At 44.2% G+C, this 16,486-nt stretch overlaps 1 protein-coding gene across 3 annotated transcripts; it reads left to right on the forward strand.

Moving 5' to 3' along the window:
* The first annotated feature begins 770 nt into the window (after positions 1–770).
* On the forward strand, positions 771–16,297 carry gne (glucosamine (UDP-N-acetyl)-2-epimerase/N-acetylmannosamine kinase). Of its 3 annotated transcripts, none has more exons than XM_076090350.1 (14): positions 771–892; positions 9,765–9,836; positions 10,017–10,165; positions 10,270–10,516; positions 10,700–10,907; positions 10,999–11,151; positions 11,241–11,453; positions 11,840–11,927; positions 12,438–12,648; positions 12,968–13,097; positions 13,224–13,445; positions 14,382–14,564; positions 14,879–14,995; positions 15,199–16,297. In XM_076090350.1, the coding sequence occupies exons 2-14, from the start codon at positions 9,783–9,785 to the stop codon at positions 15,432–15,434; spliced, it is 2,211 nt and encodes a 736-aa protein (XP_075946465.1). In that variant the 5' UTR covers positions 771–892; positions 9,765–9,782; the 3' UTR covers positions 15,435–16,297. The 3 variants fall into 3 exon arrangements, with proteins under 3 accessions (XP_075946465.1, XP_075946467.1, XP_075946466.1); XM_076090352.1 differs by lacking the exon at positions 771–892 and adding an exon at positions 953–8,982; XM_076090351.1 differs by lacking the exon at positions 771–892 and having other exon boundaries at positions 953–9,836.
* Positions 16,298–16,486: the final 189 nt, after the last annotated feature.

Below are 16,486 nucleotides of genomic sequence, written 5' to 3' on the forward strand. Positions count from 1 at the left end.
ACACACACAACAGCCAATCTGTCAATTCTGCAATCTGCTGCTCCTCTCTTCCTTTCTTTATTTACATATTTTGTTGGTTCTCTCTGCACCTCATCCCTCAATCATTTTACAAACTTGTCTCGTTCTTTCTCAACTTTTCCATTTTTTTCTTCAGGCAAATTTCACCCAAGCCTCCTCCACCCATTTCTCTCTCCGGGCTCCTCAAAACTACCACAATGCTGTCAGTTCTTATGCAACCGCAGCGATGGTTGTGGGGTAAATATCCCTGCAATGCAGCACAGTTATAAAATAGCAGCAGCCGCTATGGGGGCTGCAGCTGGGACAAAATGCTGCCACTTCCACCACTGCTGTATGGTTACTGCTCGGCACGGGTGCTGTTGTTAAATCACTCATTTTGACATTTGATTTGTGAGTGTTTCTCTGTGCAGGCTGGGTTCATGCCCTAAAAGAAGAAAGGGTGTTTCAATTGCATTTCATCAAGGTCAAATTAATGGTGCCGTGGCAGTACAGTTTTCAGACACAATACGTCAAACTCACGTGGTTTGTACATTTAGATCCGACTGAGATGATTTACTCTTAAAGACACATAACAAATTAATACCCCTCTGTAATTGAGAATCTGGTTATGGTTCCTTTGCATATTTGACATTTGATATGTATAATATTATAAGTAAATGACTGGAAGAAGTATTTTCCCCCCATTTACAATGTATTTTATTTTTTTATTATGAAGGTCCGAACAAAGCATATCCGGTCTTATAGTCGCGACTCCTCCTTGCCCTATATTCGTTGGCTAGTAACTACTGAAAACCTCAAGCAGAAGGGAAATAAGTGAAAGTAACCACGGATTGCTTCAGCATTAGATGAGGACAACGTATCTGGATAATTCAAGGTAACTTAATTGTCTCTCGGTGGGAATCCGTATCAGGGTACTATCATGTTTGATAAAGAGGGATTGATAACTTCAGCTAACTGTGATGTGGGGTTCGCCAGCTAACGTCAGCCTCCCTTACGCCGCTGCGAAACGTTCAGTCACTAACTCATGCGCGGATGAATTGAACAACGTGCCCCAACAACTCTGCATTGATATGATACTGTCTGTACTTTTTAAATCCAATTTGCCTGGCGTATTTTTGAAGCCAACGGAAAACACAGGCGGCACGACGTGACGCGAAGTTCGCCCCCATTCATGTTCTATGGGACACTAGCGAATCGCTTCGCAAGGCATTGTGGGATTCCGGACGACGTGGAACAGACCAGAAACGCTGCATGAAGTCTGACGTGTTGAACTTCATGCACATTAGGGAGACACGCTCGCTTGGAATCGTTTAGTAAAAAGTGTCGTACTACTGGGATGGGAAGACTGTCGACGTGAACTGCAGTGGATGAATGTCTGTGGAAGAGGAATCTGTTGTACTTTCTGGGTTGCAGATGCAAAAAATCCGAAGTGCTGTCACTGGCACAGCAGGCTGCTTGTTCCACGTTGCACAATACTGCTAATGAGCTATCTAACGTTACTCGCTAGTTTGCGAGCGTTGACACGTCCACCGCGACGGTGTTCTCTTCTTCCAGTGGGTCTTCTCCTAGTACATGTAGTAAATGTCAAATAAATAAACATTCGTCTGGACAAAACGAACCTCAATAATAAGGAAAACAAGTCCGGTGCTTGTCATAAGGTGCTGAAACAGCTAACAAACGTGTCTTGCTGCACAAAGATGCCTGTTTGCTGCAGCGACTGTGTGAAAGAGGAGGCGGAGGAACATATTGTTGAGCAGATGTGCATACAGGTGTATGAAAACAGTTCGTCCTTGCCTTCTTAGGATTACCTCTTATTTTGTCCACTTTTTTGGGTTAGCTACAAATTGGTCTATACAATAGGAGGTTTTGCACTATCATAATTTTCAGTTAAATTGAGTATAACATTTTCCAGCAACATTTGTGGGCTTTTAATAAATAGGTGTGGACAACATACCCAGGTGGTTCCTCATGCAACCACATCTGCAGGACATTAATCACAGGAATTACCCAAAGTTGTGCTTCCTTTAGTACAGATTAGTTTGATAAAGCTGGGCGTAATTGTTGCAGTATCCAGTGGCGGCTGGTGGAGCATTTTTCAGATGAAGATAAATGAGATATGCCGATATTATTTGGGATTAGGATTGTTTTTTGCGCATTTGGAATATGCTCCTCACTGTTTATTTCTTTACCGCAGTTTGTGACACACGGCATTAGTAGGAATATGGGCAAAAAACGGAATATTTTGTGCATGTAAACGTAGTTACCGTCATTCCCTCGTGTCAAGAACAGGAATACACTATGTTTCCTAATATTCACTTGACGTTATGTGACTGTCATTATGCCTTTGCTGCAGTGCATTATATTAGGCAAATACCCACTTCATCAATGCATCTCCAGTACCCTGCATTAGTTGAGCGCAGCAACTAATGATTATTTTCATATTTGATTAATCTGCTTGCTCATTATTATCTCAATGAATTGATTATTCTATAAAATGCCAGAAAGTTACATTGAACTCTTTTGGTACGTTGAGGCAAGCCTGTACGTCCCTGCACTTCTTAAATACACAGAACACTCCCAATAGTAAGTCAGTGAACTCTCCTGTGAATCAGAGACGTGGCAGACTTCAGAAGGCTGCAGGGTTTTTATGGTTTTGTCATAGTTTTACCTCTGACCACAGCTGTGTCTGATCAATGTTGGCATTGCTATAGGTACTGACCAGTGAGGTGAAGGCCCGCAGATGCTGCAGTCTGTTAGTGATTATTTCTAGGCGTATCTCTATTGGGCTGGTAGGAGTGTGCAGTCTTGACAGAAACTGAAATGTAACTGGCATAATTGACTAAACTAAAAGGGGACTATACACCCATAAAAATATGGTCTCGTTGTATGGTTTCACTCAGTCTTATAAACAAGCTAAATGTTGAAATAATTAGGGTAATTGAATCCATAAATGGAGTGTAAAAAAAGAAGGAAAAACAAAACCGTAAATTCTGCATGTTATTTACTACCCCAAGACAAACTCTAGTCTTCTGGTTAATGCATTGCACATTCACACAACCAATATGCAGTTCATCCACGCTCTATATGGAACACACAATGTATCAATAATGCTGGCTTTTAATATGAGCACAGAAGATAAGTAATGAATCATTAACAATCGAGGAACCCAGCTGCTATTGTTACCAACCCGAGATACAACCTATACAAAATTACAGCTAACATAGCTAGCAGAGCATAAGGTGGCCATAGTACAGAGGGTCACTTAAGGAGAGCTATCCTAGAAGATGGACTTTTTAGAATTTTAGTTAGAAAGTCGTTGAAGTTAGACCTGCTTGAAAAAACCCACAGCTCTTGCATTCCTTTGGATAGAGTCAGCCAGATAGGTGCAGCGGGGTTTCCAACGAAGTAGAACAATCAAGGGTGTGTGGTTGGACCGGTCCCAACTTTTGCCTATTCAATAATGAATTCAAAAGTAGTGTATTGCGCACTTTTATTTTAAAAGTACTGCTATATGAACAAAAGTGCAATAACATTTGGTTCACGAGATGCAGGTAGCATGTTTTATACTTAATGTGAATATAATTCATACTTTGTTGGCATCTTATTCTGAAAACCGGATGTTCGTCTGAAGAAACCGGATGTTGTCTCACGTTAATCTTTCCGCTAACTTTCAAAGTCCTTCGCTCGCTCCCGATCTGTGCCGTTTAAATGCGTTTACCGTGAATTTCAGCATATAGGTGCACTAACATGTAAGTGTCTGCTGAGTTGACCGCGGAGATCATTTTTTTTTTCCCATCTTAAAAAAGGCTCAAGGACACACACACACACACACACACACACACACACACACACACACACACACACACACACACAACTGACTATAGGATGTTTGCTGCCTTTTATCCCACTGTTCTTGTCATCCTCTTGTTATGTCTATGTATTGTCTCTTGTCTTTCAATTAAAAAATAAAATAAAATAATAATAAATTAAAAAAATGCATTAACACGCGATAAAATAATTGTCGGCGTTAATTGATGAATGCTTAATGCGAAATTAAGGCGTTAACTTGCCCAGCACTAAAATAAACCCAACCCAGATCCCACTCAGCCCCTCCCCCAGCTGTATCAGTCTGTCACCCTACCTCTCTCTCCTCCTTTCTCCCTTCCTCTGCTGCTTGCTGGCTCATGCATTTCTTCCCTTCATTGCCTAATGCGGCTGGGCTAAAGGGAGAAATAATAGGATAGAAGGATTGGAAAAAGGGTGTGATTTTAGCTGATAATCCACAGAGGCGAGGGATGGAAAAGCAACCGCGTTCTTTGTGGATAAACCCACATGTAAGTCATCGCTCTACCATATGTTTTGTCTTTATCTTCACATCCTTCCTTACCGTCTCACTGTCTGTCATTGTCCCTCTTTTATTCTGTGTGCATTGTATCTCTGTCTGCCGCTATTGCTGTGCCATCTCTGCCTTTTGCTCTCTGCATGCGTCCCTGCCCCCATACCATAACACTGGCTGCTGATGCTGTCTTGTGATGCTTGAGTGGAAGTCACTGGCGGGCTGAATGAGACTCAGGGTAAATCACATTATTTAGTCCAAGAGGTTGTTTTTTCTCTCTTCATATTTGCCACAAAAGAGTTAAAGAGCCACGAGGAATGGATTCATGTTGCTTTGACTACGTCACTCAAATATGTTTTAAGTTGGCATTCACACACGTAATTTAATCATGTTTCATGGACAGTAAGTCATATTCGAAGCAGTAAGGCTCGAGTCCGGAATGCTCACTTGAACAATACTGGATTACTGTGGTTGGTTCTCTTAGTGCTGGACGGTATACCGGTTCAACCGGTATACCGCCCAGCACTAAGGTTTTAATTTCTCGTATGATATCAATTTTTCACACTCATACCGGTCATACCGGTGCATAGCCGAAACAACTGCTGTCGCTCTTCAACAGGCAGCAAAATATATTGTTCGGTCACCGGGCGCTCAGTTATTTGAGAGTTACCGCTCATACTAGCCTGTCATCAAACAGTAGTCTGAGCTGCTAACTATGGAGAGTGCAAATACTTTCACCAGCTAGCCAAACCGAGTGGCAATACGCCAAGGTAGCAATACCCCATGAAAGTAGAAACACTTTCCTCAAACTACCGTTAGCTTCACTGGGCTAACACACCACAGAGTATTAATACTCCCGCTGCATAACCCGCCTGGAAGTCACAACGCTCCCAGTCGGCTCCCGCTATTCCCTAGCCACACCAGACTAGCATAAGCACATAGTGTAACTTTAGCTCTTCAGCTAATTATCCCTGCTAGTGACCATGGCTGCCGCTTTTGTCCCTATTAAAGCAGATGAAAAAATATAAGCGCGAGAATAAAATATCGAGCTTGGATACTCACCAGATGTGTGTGATGTGTCTTGGTTTAAAACATGCCCATGCCACCTTTGAGTCAATGGAGGAGTGCACACACAGTGGCTGATTCTCCCTCAAAGTGTTATGTCGCTGTCTGGCTCGTCAGACGAATATGACCGACTGCGACCCAGTTATGGCTTCCACCGCAGCAGCTCAAGAGCCGATAGAGCTAGCTGAGCTGATGGCCCCCGAAGTTGAAGCTGGACCGAGCTGGGGAGATCAACTGGACATTGTGGATCCGCTGCCCCGAGAATATGCCAGTTTGCCGGTCCCTGCCTCGCAGCACACCGCTCTTCTCTACTGTCCGGCTGGGTTGCAAAACCCAAAGCCTCTGTGACTCCGGCGGGTGATGGGAATGCATCTTTCCCCATATTAGACTTGCAGGACGTGTGCAAACGCGCCGCCGCTAAGCTCAAGATCCGATGGCCCAAAGTCCAGGCTGAGGTGACGCGGTCCCGTTATGATGAATGGGAGAACAACTCTTGCTGATCTTCCCAGAATTACTGGAGGAATTTGCTGTCTCTTGGCGCAATAAGCCGTACAGAGAGAAGCATCCTGTGACAGGTAGTTCCATGCTTGACTGTGAGGGAATGGAGAGCCACGGCTTTCGCAACATGCCCTCAGTGGAGCCCGTGGTGGCGGCTCACCTCCACCCGAAAACATCCCTGTCGTCCCCGGGACCTGCTCACCCATCCAGAGCGGACCGGTTCCAGTCCAACCTGACAGATAAGGCATACAAGGCCGCTGCACTGTCGGTCCGGGCCCTTAATGCCACATCTCTCCTAATGACATACCAAGCCGAGCTGGAGGAGGAGATGATGATGGCTTCGCCTGACCCGGCGTTATGGGAAGAGGTGTGCATCATCACGACCACTGCCTCCACCTCAAGGTAGCGATCCACTCACAAGGTAGAGCCATGGGGTTGATGGTTTTGCAGGAGAGAGCCCGCTGGCTGAATCTCACCACCTTGTCAGCCAAAGAGAAGGAGGACCTCCTCGACACCTCCAAACCACACCCCACGGTCTCTTCGGCACAGCGGTCACGTCGATGCAGAAGAAGTGCGAGGAAAGAAAGGAGGGTGAAGCCCTTAAGCTCTGTCTGCTGAGGAGGCCGCCTCCCGTCGCCCCTCCAGTCCATCGCCAGTCCTTTGCCCAGGCGGTAGCGTGACCGCCTCCCACTTTCAGAACCCCTAGGCTGCTGAAACCTCAAGCAGTCAGGCTCCGCCGAGAGCATCAGCTCCGAAGGGCCTGTGGCAGAGGAAGTCTTTCCCTCAAGAAGGGACCCGGCCTGACAAACCACCCCCCGCCTCCTCTCACGGGGTAAGGAGGAAGAAACAGCTAGCCTGATAGCCACCCTGGTTGTGATGAGCCTTCTGGCTTCGCTCACTCCAACGGCCCTGTTCACGAGCAGTTTCACAGAGCTCGGTTCTGTCTCACGCTTGCGTAGTACCAAACAAGCAGTGCTACGTCCCTATACCACTAGAAGGAGCTCTAACTCCTTGTATGACAGACTGGCCTGTCAGCCCTCTGTCATTGAAAACAGCGAGCTGGTCAGAATGCACCAGCTCAGAGTGGGTTATGAGAACATTAAACAGGGGATACAGTCTTAAATTTGCCGTAACACAGTTACAAGCCCCAGGACAAAGGGAAGGCTTTCTCCACCATCAAAGTGTACTTGGCAGCTATTTCTGCTTGTCATATTGGTTTTGAGGGAAGGGCTGTAGGCCAGCATCCCTTGGTCTGCCGCTTCATGAGGGGTGCACGCCGTAAACTCCCGGTCTCTAAACCACTGGTCCCATCCTGGGGCCTTGCCACCGTGTTGGATACTCTTTCGGCTCCACCTTTTGAACCACTCGAACAAGTAGACTTGAAAATGGTGGCTTTAAAGACAGCTTTGTTGTTGTCTCTTGCTTCAGGTAAACAAGTAGGTAAGATTCATGCTCTTTCAGTCCACTAAGCGTGTACGAAGTTCTCTTTGGGGAATGTAAGTGACTTTACATCCTAACCCTGCCTTTATACCTAATGTGTTAGGGTCATACTCCCCAATTGATCTGGTGTCCTTCTATCCCCTGCTATTCTCCTCAGATGAGCATCAGCGGTTACATATGCTGTGTCCGGTGCGTGCTTCACGCATCTACATTGACAGAACCAAAGGCTGTAGGAAAAGTGACCAGCTCTTTGTGTCTTGGGCAAAGAACCACTTGGGGAAGCCAGTCTCAAAGCAGCTCTCTCACTGGATTTTGGGGGCTATTGCTTTAGCCTATAGCTCTAAGGGGTTGCAGCCACCAGGGGTCTCTCTACCTCATGGGCCCTTTTCAGAGGGATCTCCATTCAGGAGATTTGCGCTGCTGCAAGTCGGGCCCATTCGGTGCTTTGTGTGGCTAAACCACGGTAAGGCTAATTTAAGGACAGTTGGTTCCCCAGTAACATCTGCCCAGCAATCCGGGAGTCAGTATTTTCCCAATGTGAGACACGAAACAAATGCTATGAAAGAGAACTTTAGGTTACTTGCGTAACCCCGGTTCTCTGAGTAGCATGAGTGAGTGTCTCACCAGACCACCCTCCTTGCTCATTCGTAGCGAGGAAGAGGTGAGCATTTTTGAATGACTGGCAGCGTAGCGTCAAGCCCTTTTTATCGGGGGAGGGCCTCCACCCTCCTTGACACTGACGTGCTTTTTTCCAGCCAATCCTGGCTGGCAGAATGCAATGGGAGCTTCTTATGAGGTCACGCCATAGGCGTTCCCAATTTGAGACACTCACTCAATCTACTCAGAGAACCGGGATTACGCAAGTAACCTAAAGATTTTTGTGGCTGATAGATGGCATTCTTTAAGCAGCTGAAGTCACAACTTATGACATAGCACAGTCAAGGCCTTTTTTATTTGCACAGTTGAGATGTTCTTTGCTCCTATTTGATAAAGGGCTCGATATTGCCTATGTTGATACACTTATTGTCCCCTCTTTTTGTTATTCTCTCTTTGTGAGTAGTACCCATTGCCTTGATTTCTGATTTGGCTCCTCTCCTTGGTCAGTTTCATACCATCAGTACAAAGGCTCCATCCACAAAGGCTAATGTTTCTATATTGACCAACTATTTATGTTGTATATGCACCGGGGAAATGGATTGTTATCAATATGAAATACAAGCCCTAAAAACAAGAAGGTACTTGCCATGGCTCTCATAACTCCAAGCACTCAATCCGCTCTGGAATTTGCGGTCCCTGTGATTCACCACATTGGCTCGAATATATAGAGTAACTATAATTTTTCTGGAAATGACACTCAAAGATTATTATTATTTTTTTTTTTATATTCAAGAACTTGACTTTGAATGCTTATTTGGAAACTGTCATAATGTGTTCACGGCAGCAGATGGCAGCAAGTGTTTGTAAAATGAGGATTCTTTCACCAGTTTTAGTTTAACGTAGTTGAATGAACTAGAGGGTACGTGACATATTGTGATCTGCCATTGGTGCACACTGTTGACAGCTGAAGAGAAGATAAGCAGCAAGGTATTTTTTCACAGTCGACATTTTGACACACAGGTCACACGGTAAGAAATGCTCGGGTGTAAATCATAAAATGAATTATGTCTGATTTCCATTTGTCTGTTTCAATTATAGGGTCTAGAGTGGCCCACTGTCATGGCTTACTGAGTAGCACTGATTAATCTTATTCGTAACACCTGCTTTATAGTATGACAAGTCAGAATGTCCATTTAAATTCTGGGGCTTGGTCTTTGTAGTTTTGGGTCAGGTGTGCAATGTTGTCAACTAAAATTCTAATCATACCAAAGATTGTCGTAGGACTACTCAGTGATTTAATCTTCATTGTTTTACTAATGTCCCAGTTGGTAGTTTAGACAGGTCTGACCCTTCAGGATAATGGAGGGGTTGAACAAATTCTTAAATCTTAAAATGAAATGGACTAATACAAATAGGTTGTAAACATATCCAGGTACTGCGAGGGATTGAAGTTCGATTCCCTCTGTCATCATTTCTTGTGGACAATAGTCCTGACCCCTTACGAACTCACTCAAGGCCAGTTTCCTTCTGCCATGTGACCAGAGTGTACCAGGTGTGAGTGTGTGACCACCACTTTGCCATGCAAAGCACTGTCCTACAGCATGTTTATCACCTCTGGAAAAAAAATGGTCAGCATGTGTTCTTTGTGTAAAATTCAAAAAAATGTTTCCACGCTACAGCATCTGAATATTCAGAAGATCCAGGTGAGTATGACCTGTGGGTGAGTTAGGGTACTGAACATAATATGCTAAAATCATGCATTACAAACCCATTACTGGATCTCACCTTCTCTATTGTCCTTGTTTTCTAGGAGTTGTACCTTCTGAGAATGCAAAGGTGCAAAGAAAGAATGGAGAGGACCAAGACAGAAGACGAGAATCAGGTATTGCTTTGTGTCTTTGGCTCCATGTGAAAACATTTAGGACATTATCAGTCATTTGTATTTGAATAATTAAACAACTATTGGAGAGAGGGGTGTTTCTACGTGGTGTGCATGCTAAATTCCAATCAACTAATGGTCTCTGTGTGTGTTTGTGTGTGGTTACACCTCCGTTTGGTGTAGTGTCAGAGGAAATTGAGGGTGTGTGTGGCAACATGCAACAGAGCGGACTACTCCAAACTGGCCCCCATCATGTTTGGGATCAAAAACCACCCTGACGAGTTTGATCTGGAAGTCGTGGTGCTTGGCTCACATCTCATTGATGACTATGGGTATGACGGCATCCTTTGTTAGCCAACACAACGGTCCATAATCGCCACGGGTGTTTCATTCAAGTTCTTCCTTTCATTGTCTTTTCCTACTTCCCGCTCCGCAGGAACACTTTCCGTATGATCGAGCAGGATGACTTTGACATCGGCTCCAAGCTCCACACCATAGTGAGAGGAGAGGACGAGGCAGCCATGGTGGAGAGCGTTGGGCTGGCACTTGTGAAACTGCCGGATGTCCTACAGAGGCTGCGCCCTGACATCCTGGTCGTTCATGGCGACCGTTTTGACGCGCTGGCCCTAGCAACTGCTGCAGCGCTGATGAACATTAGAATACTTCACGTGGAGGGGGGAGAGGTGAGGAGGCAGGGGGAGAGAACATACGAGAAAATTCGACTTGTGATTACATTTCAGTTAATGCCGCACTACACACAGTGTGTATCGTATGCGGTGATACCTTTTCTTACCTTTTTAAAGCGGTAATGTAAGAAAGTAATTGTTACCACATAACATAATCTTTTCTCTCCCTTTTTTTCCCAGGTGAGTGGTACAATCGATGACTCAATCCGCCACGCCATTAGCAAACTGGCCCATTACCACGCCTGCTGCACACGCGTGGCAGAGCAGCACCTCATCGCCATGTGCGAGGACCACTCTCGCATCCTGCTTGCTGGCTGCCCCTCATATGACAAGCTGCTGTCAAAAAATCAGAGAGACGACTACATGGATACCATCAAGAGCTGGCTGGGTAGGGGGGGAGACAGTCATGGGGCAAAAATAAAGTGGGAGACATTAGAGTATGTTTGTATGTCATGTGCGGGGCTTAATTCATGTTGCAGGTGACACGGTGCAGGAGGGTGACTACATTGTGGCTTTGCAGCACCCAGTGACCACTGACATCCAGCAATCCGTTAAGATCTACGGGCTGATGCTGGATGCCCTGCTCTCCTTCAACAAAAAGACCCTCATCCTCTTCCCTAACATTGACGCCGGTTAGTTTCACTTACTGGTCCCTTTAGTTCCTTCTGTTTTTTCCCGGCTCCTCTATCTCACTTGACCAAACCCCTTCCTATGTAAACAGGAAGTAAGGAGATGGTGCGCGTGATGCGAAAGAAGGGCATCGAGCAGCACCCCAACTTCCGGGCAGTAAAGCACATTCCCTTTGAGCAGTTCATCCAGCTGTTGGAACACGCCGGCTGCATGATCGGAAACAGCAGCTGTGGGGTACGAGAGGCGGGGGCCTTTGGCACGCCCGTCATTAACCTGGGCACAAGGCAAACTGGCCGAGAAACGGGTATGTATGACAGAAAACAGGATTATAGTTACTTGCTGCCTCTGCCGTAATTATGGTCCTGATTTGCTGTCTGACAGACGAAGCTCAAAATATGGATTAAATCAGTAATGAGGCACCACATTTGCTGAAGTAAGGGGCAGCTCTGCAAAAGTTCTTTATGTCTTTGCTGACAGAGCTTTTTTTTCAGCTTTACAAAATGTGTTCATATAGACAGTTTGTCATCTGACACAAGTTATTGTTGTTCTGAATATTAGAGGATTGTGGCAGCTGGAAGACAAACATGCTGCTATGGTATTATTAGCGATTTCCAAAGCAAGCGTTATTCTGTTGAATGAATCTGCCTCGGGGCTCGACAGCTATGTTGATGACGTTTCTCTCTCCGCCAGGTGAAAATGTTCTACATGTCAGAGATGCCGACACTCACAATAAGATCTACCACGCTCTGGAGCTGCAGTTTGGAAAGAGATACCCCTGGTATGACCAATGTACTGCCTGTCTGTCTCACTGGGTGCCAGTAACGTAGTTTTATTTACTGCGCTTCCAATGATATCTTGACAGCCTTCTAATTCACAAAGTCCAGTGTCACAGTCAAAATCCATCTCCTTATAGAGAAACCAGCTACATGACTTTGAAATGATCTACCTGTTTATAGATTATCTCTATTTGTCTTAACAGAGTGTTTAAAATGACCTTTTCACACAATCTCTGGCTAACACACAGGTAGTATTGGGGTCTGAAATAAGAGTAAACTTTGGGCCATGCAAAGTATTCATTCTGTCCGGTGAAAAAATGTCTACCTCAACATTAATCGCTGAGGTGTGATCATTAGTGCAACACAGTTTTAGGCCCTAGAGATCTGTGAGACGATGGCGCCCTGCCTCTAGAAAATTGTGGAAATGTTTAATTTAAGTACAGGATTGATGCTCTTTATTCCTTAGAAGCCATGTAACAATGTTTACATTCTGCACTTCTGTGTCCCATCAGCTCTAAGATTTATGGCGATGGAAACGCAGTTCCTCGTATTCTCAAGTTTTTACGGGCCATTGACCTGGATGAGCCCCTCCAGAAGACTTTCTGTTTCCCCCCTGTAAAAGATTCCATCTCCCAGGACATCGATCACATCCTGGAGACACAGAGCGCTCTGGCTATAGACCTGGGAGGGACCAACCTCAGGGTGGCGATCGTCAGCATGAGGGTATGCTCCATGGACTCTGTAATCGTTTGTTTGAATGTTTCTCCATTTTTTGATACTTTGATTCTTTGCATTTTGAACGTGTTTACTTTCAAATGGTTATCAATAAAGCCATGATTCAAATTACAACTTTCGAATGTCTAAGATGTGACTAAGCATGATTTATAGGCACTAAGAATTTTGTCTTCTTTGTGATTCAGTTTGTGCCTCAGTTTTACTATCTGCAATAAAAGCTGCTTCATGCTCTTCTGCTATTCTTCCCTTTTCTTTCCCTGCCACCACTCTGTCCTTCCCCCCCTTTACCACCTCCCTCTCTGTCCAGGGTAAGATGGTAAAGAAGTATACTCAGCCCAATCCAAAGAACTTCGAGGGCAGGATGCAGCTCATATTAAAGATGTGTGCAGATGCCATGCGGGACGCTGTCTGCCTCAACTGTAGAATCCTCGGTGTTGGTATGAAGGAAAAAAAAAACACACTCACATTAATGAATGAAAATAGTCTGTGAAGCTGACAAACCTGTTATCTATTATCTAACTATCATGTCATTGCTCCTCTAAAATCTCTCATCTACATCTTAGGAGTTTCCACAGGGGGGCGTGTAAACCCCCAAGAAGGAGTGGTCCTGCACTCCACGAAGCTGATTCAGGAGTGGTCCTCTGTGGACCTGAGGACACCCATCTCCGACGCACTGCACCTGCCCGTCTGGGTGGACAATGACGGCAACTGTGCTGCGTTGGCTGAGAGGAAGTTTGGTCACGGAAAAGGGGTGGAGAACTTTGTCGCTGTCATCACAGGAACAGGTGAGTCAGGATCAGGGCATGTGAGCGGTGAGAATTTCCGCCTAATATCACTCACTGCTGGCTCAAAAAAAGCAATTTAAAAAAAAGCTGCTATGTATTTTAATTACAGCTGTACTGAATACCTTTGTTTTGTTTTACATTCGAAGCCTCTGTTGAGGTTTTTGAATGAGGCCTTGAACGTCTGTTGTCATAATTTATGACATCACCCTAAAAAAATGAAACATCCTTCAACAAAATCCTCAATATGAATAAAGTGATTCATCATATTAAACGAGTTAGTATTTTTCATATTAAATCAACCCTCTTTAATGAATATAACTCGTCAGTGCTGCCGCCATTTGTGTGCAGCAAGTGGTAGAGCAAACAGTTTTTTGACCGTGGTAAGAAATTAAGTAATTTTGTAGTAGAATAGGTTGAAAAAGTAGATGTGCAACTGATTGCAACGTTGCCAGGCAAAAGTCTATTGCTGTGATCTCTCACCATAAGATAACAGCTAAACTGCATTAAGATTAGTCAAGTTTCCGCCATTTGCGATGTCAATCGAATCTGCTTTGTTTATTCTGCACAGCCGCATTCACCACTATTGCGTTGGAAATTGCAGCTTATGGCCAACTAAGGTGTTTGGGGAATGTTAGTCCAACATACAGTAGATCTGGTCTTTCTGGGGACATATCGAAGCCTATCAAGGCACAGTTTAGTGCCAAATAGGAATTAGTAATGAATTTGCTACTGTCGTAGTATATTTTATTTCGTACGAAACCTGTTGCGAGTGTCTTAAACCGTGAGCCCTGTCTCACGAAGCACATTGTGATCATCACTACAGCTGTATTTGAAAGAAATGATGAGTTTATTGGAATGATTTACTTAAATTACTCAAATCAGTTTCTTAATTGCACCTACGATCTGAGGAAGTAAATATCTTGACTCTTTGTGTAGGTATTGGAGGAGGGATTATCCATCACAACGAGCTGATTCATGGCAGTACCTTCTGCGCTGCAGAGCTGGGCCACATCATGGTTTCATTAGAAGGCCCAGAGTGTTCGTGTGGCAGCAGAGGATGCATCGAGGCTTACGCATCCGGCATGGCCCTGCAGAAAGAGGCCAAAAGGCTGCACGATGGTGAGTGTTTGTTTTGGTGTGTATGAAGCTAAGGATTGTGCCGAGACTCGATTATACCCAGATGATCCAGAAAGTAGCTCAGAAAGGTGTGTCTTCTAAACATCGTGTGTTTAAGTTGGTTGAATTTATTGGATGGAGGAATTTTTAAAATAAACTTATTTCTTACAGTTTTTCTAACTACCGTTGAAGTTGTCTCAGAATTGATGCCTTTGTTAAAATCTAGCGTGATAAAGAAAAAACCTGGCGTAGTGTTTTTGACAAGTTAATTAAATGTAGCTCCTTACATCTGACCTATGTGTTGGTGTGTCTCTCAGGGGACCTGCTGAAGGTGGAGGGGATGGATATGAAGCTCACGGAGCCGATCACTGCTGCCCACCTCATCAACGCAGCCAGACTGGGGAACTACAAAGCTGACGCTGTTCTGAAGAAAGGTCAGAGCACCAAACTAAAGAACAGAAAATAGTCTCTTGTCATGACAGGGATTCAAACGCTTTGCATTGTTAAACAAAATTAGTGTAATTTTCCTCTTGCCCCTCACCGTCCTTCATAGTTCACACGTCATTGCTCACAAACTCTTCGATTAAAAATAAGAGCAAAGTCTCATTTCTATCTGTCTTCAACTTCCTCTCTCCAGCCTCCACAGCGCTAGGTGTGGGCATCATCAACATCCTCCACATAGTGAACCCCACGCTGGTGATTCTGTCCGGAATCTTGGCCTCTTACTACCAGGCTCCAGTGCAGCACGTCATCTCTGAGAGAGCCCTCGTCTCTGCCCAGAACATCAAGGTTGTCGAATCAGAGTTGGAGGAACCTGCTTTACTCGGAGCGGCAAGCATGGTTTTAGACTATGCAACCAGAAGGAAATATTGAAGGATATCATTCTGATTTACGAAGGACTGCTACCAACAAAAGGACAGCACAACTGAAAGTAGTACTTGTACTGCCGTGATAGATACATAAGCATACATTTTGAAGGCTAGACAATGACGATGCGTGCAAACCATCAGTCAGTGTAAACCGCAGGTTGGGGGGGGGGGGGGGGTTTAGCATTTAAGCTTTTCAGCTTTTGAGTAAACATTAATGCCATCTTCAAACCAAATTTACCCATACAGGTTAGGACTAACCCATTCTACTTTGATGTGATGTGGGTGGATGGAAAAGTCTGTTGTTATAGAAAGCTTGTATCAGATGTGACCAAAATACTGCTTAAACATTCTTCTGCAGCTTCCTGTCAATTCACCTTAATTACTTGCCGTCTCACTTTTCCATTAATGTTGTTTGGAGTTTTCATTCTCTATTTGGTTATGCATTAAATTATTTTAGGTGTATAGGGGAAAGAAATTGTTTTTAAAGATAATGGTTAATGTAGTTGGTGATAAGGAAGAAATAGTTATTGAAAAATCAGTTGAAATGCTATAATGAAACGTTAGGTCGCAACTGATTTAGCTGCTGTAGTATAAGGATAGCCTAGAGGGGGAATTGTTTGCCTGTGTCAGGTGTTTCTTTGTACCATTTCATTACCACAGACCTTATGAAGATTTAAACTGATTTTTAAGTTTTCTTCGTGCCTTTGGAAGATACATTTTATCTCAAAATGATTTATATGACTTGTATTTAATTACATACTGTATTGTGCATTACAAGCTGATGGAATTTTTTTGGGATGTATTTCTTTGTCATCTTTTGGGGTTTATGTCCAAATAAATGTACCGTCTTAGTACAAATCCTGCTGACCTTTTGCAAAAGCCTGGTCCACAATATGGTTGCTCTCTTTGGGTGTTTATGCAGCTTCTTCGTTTGGATGTCTATGCAGAAAAACTGCAATTGTTACAATGCTCATGCAAAACACAAATATCTTTGCCTTCAGCATTTAAAACATCTTCAGTAGTGAAAAGGCCCAAATAAGAGACATGCAATTTAAA

The sequence above is a fragment of the Anarhichas minor genome, unplaced genomic scaffold, assembly GCF_050575085.1.
Source record: "Anarhichas minor isolate MPS153535 unplaced genomic scaffold, ASM5057508v1 ptg000012l, whole genome shotgun sequence".
Classification (NCBI taxonomy): Eukaryota; Metazoa; Chordata; class Actinopteri; order Perciformes; family Anarhichadidae; genus Anarhichas; species Anarhichas minor.

Coding starts and splice junctions, on each gene's coding strand:
- gne (XM_076090350.1), top strand. CDS start 9,783: ATGCAAAGGTGCAAAGAAAGAATGGAGAGGACCAAGACAGAAGACGAG. Junction 10,166..10,269: donor CATCTCATTGATGACTATGG/GTATGACGGCAT, acceptor CCCGCTCCGCAG/GAACACTTTCCGTATGATCG. Junction 14,565..14,878: donor GGCCAAAAGGCTGCACGATG/GTGAGTGTTTGT, acceptor TGTGTCTCTCAG/GGGACCTGCTGAAGGTGGAG.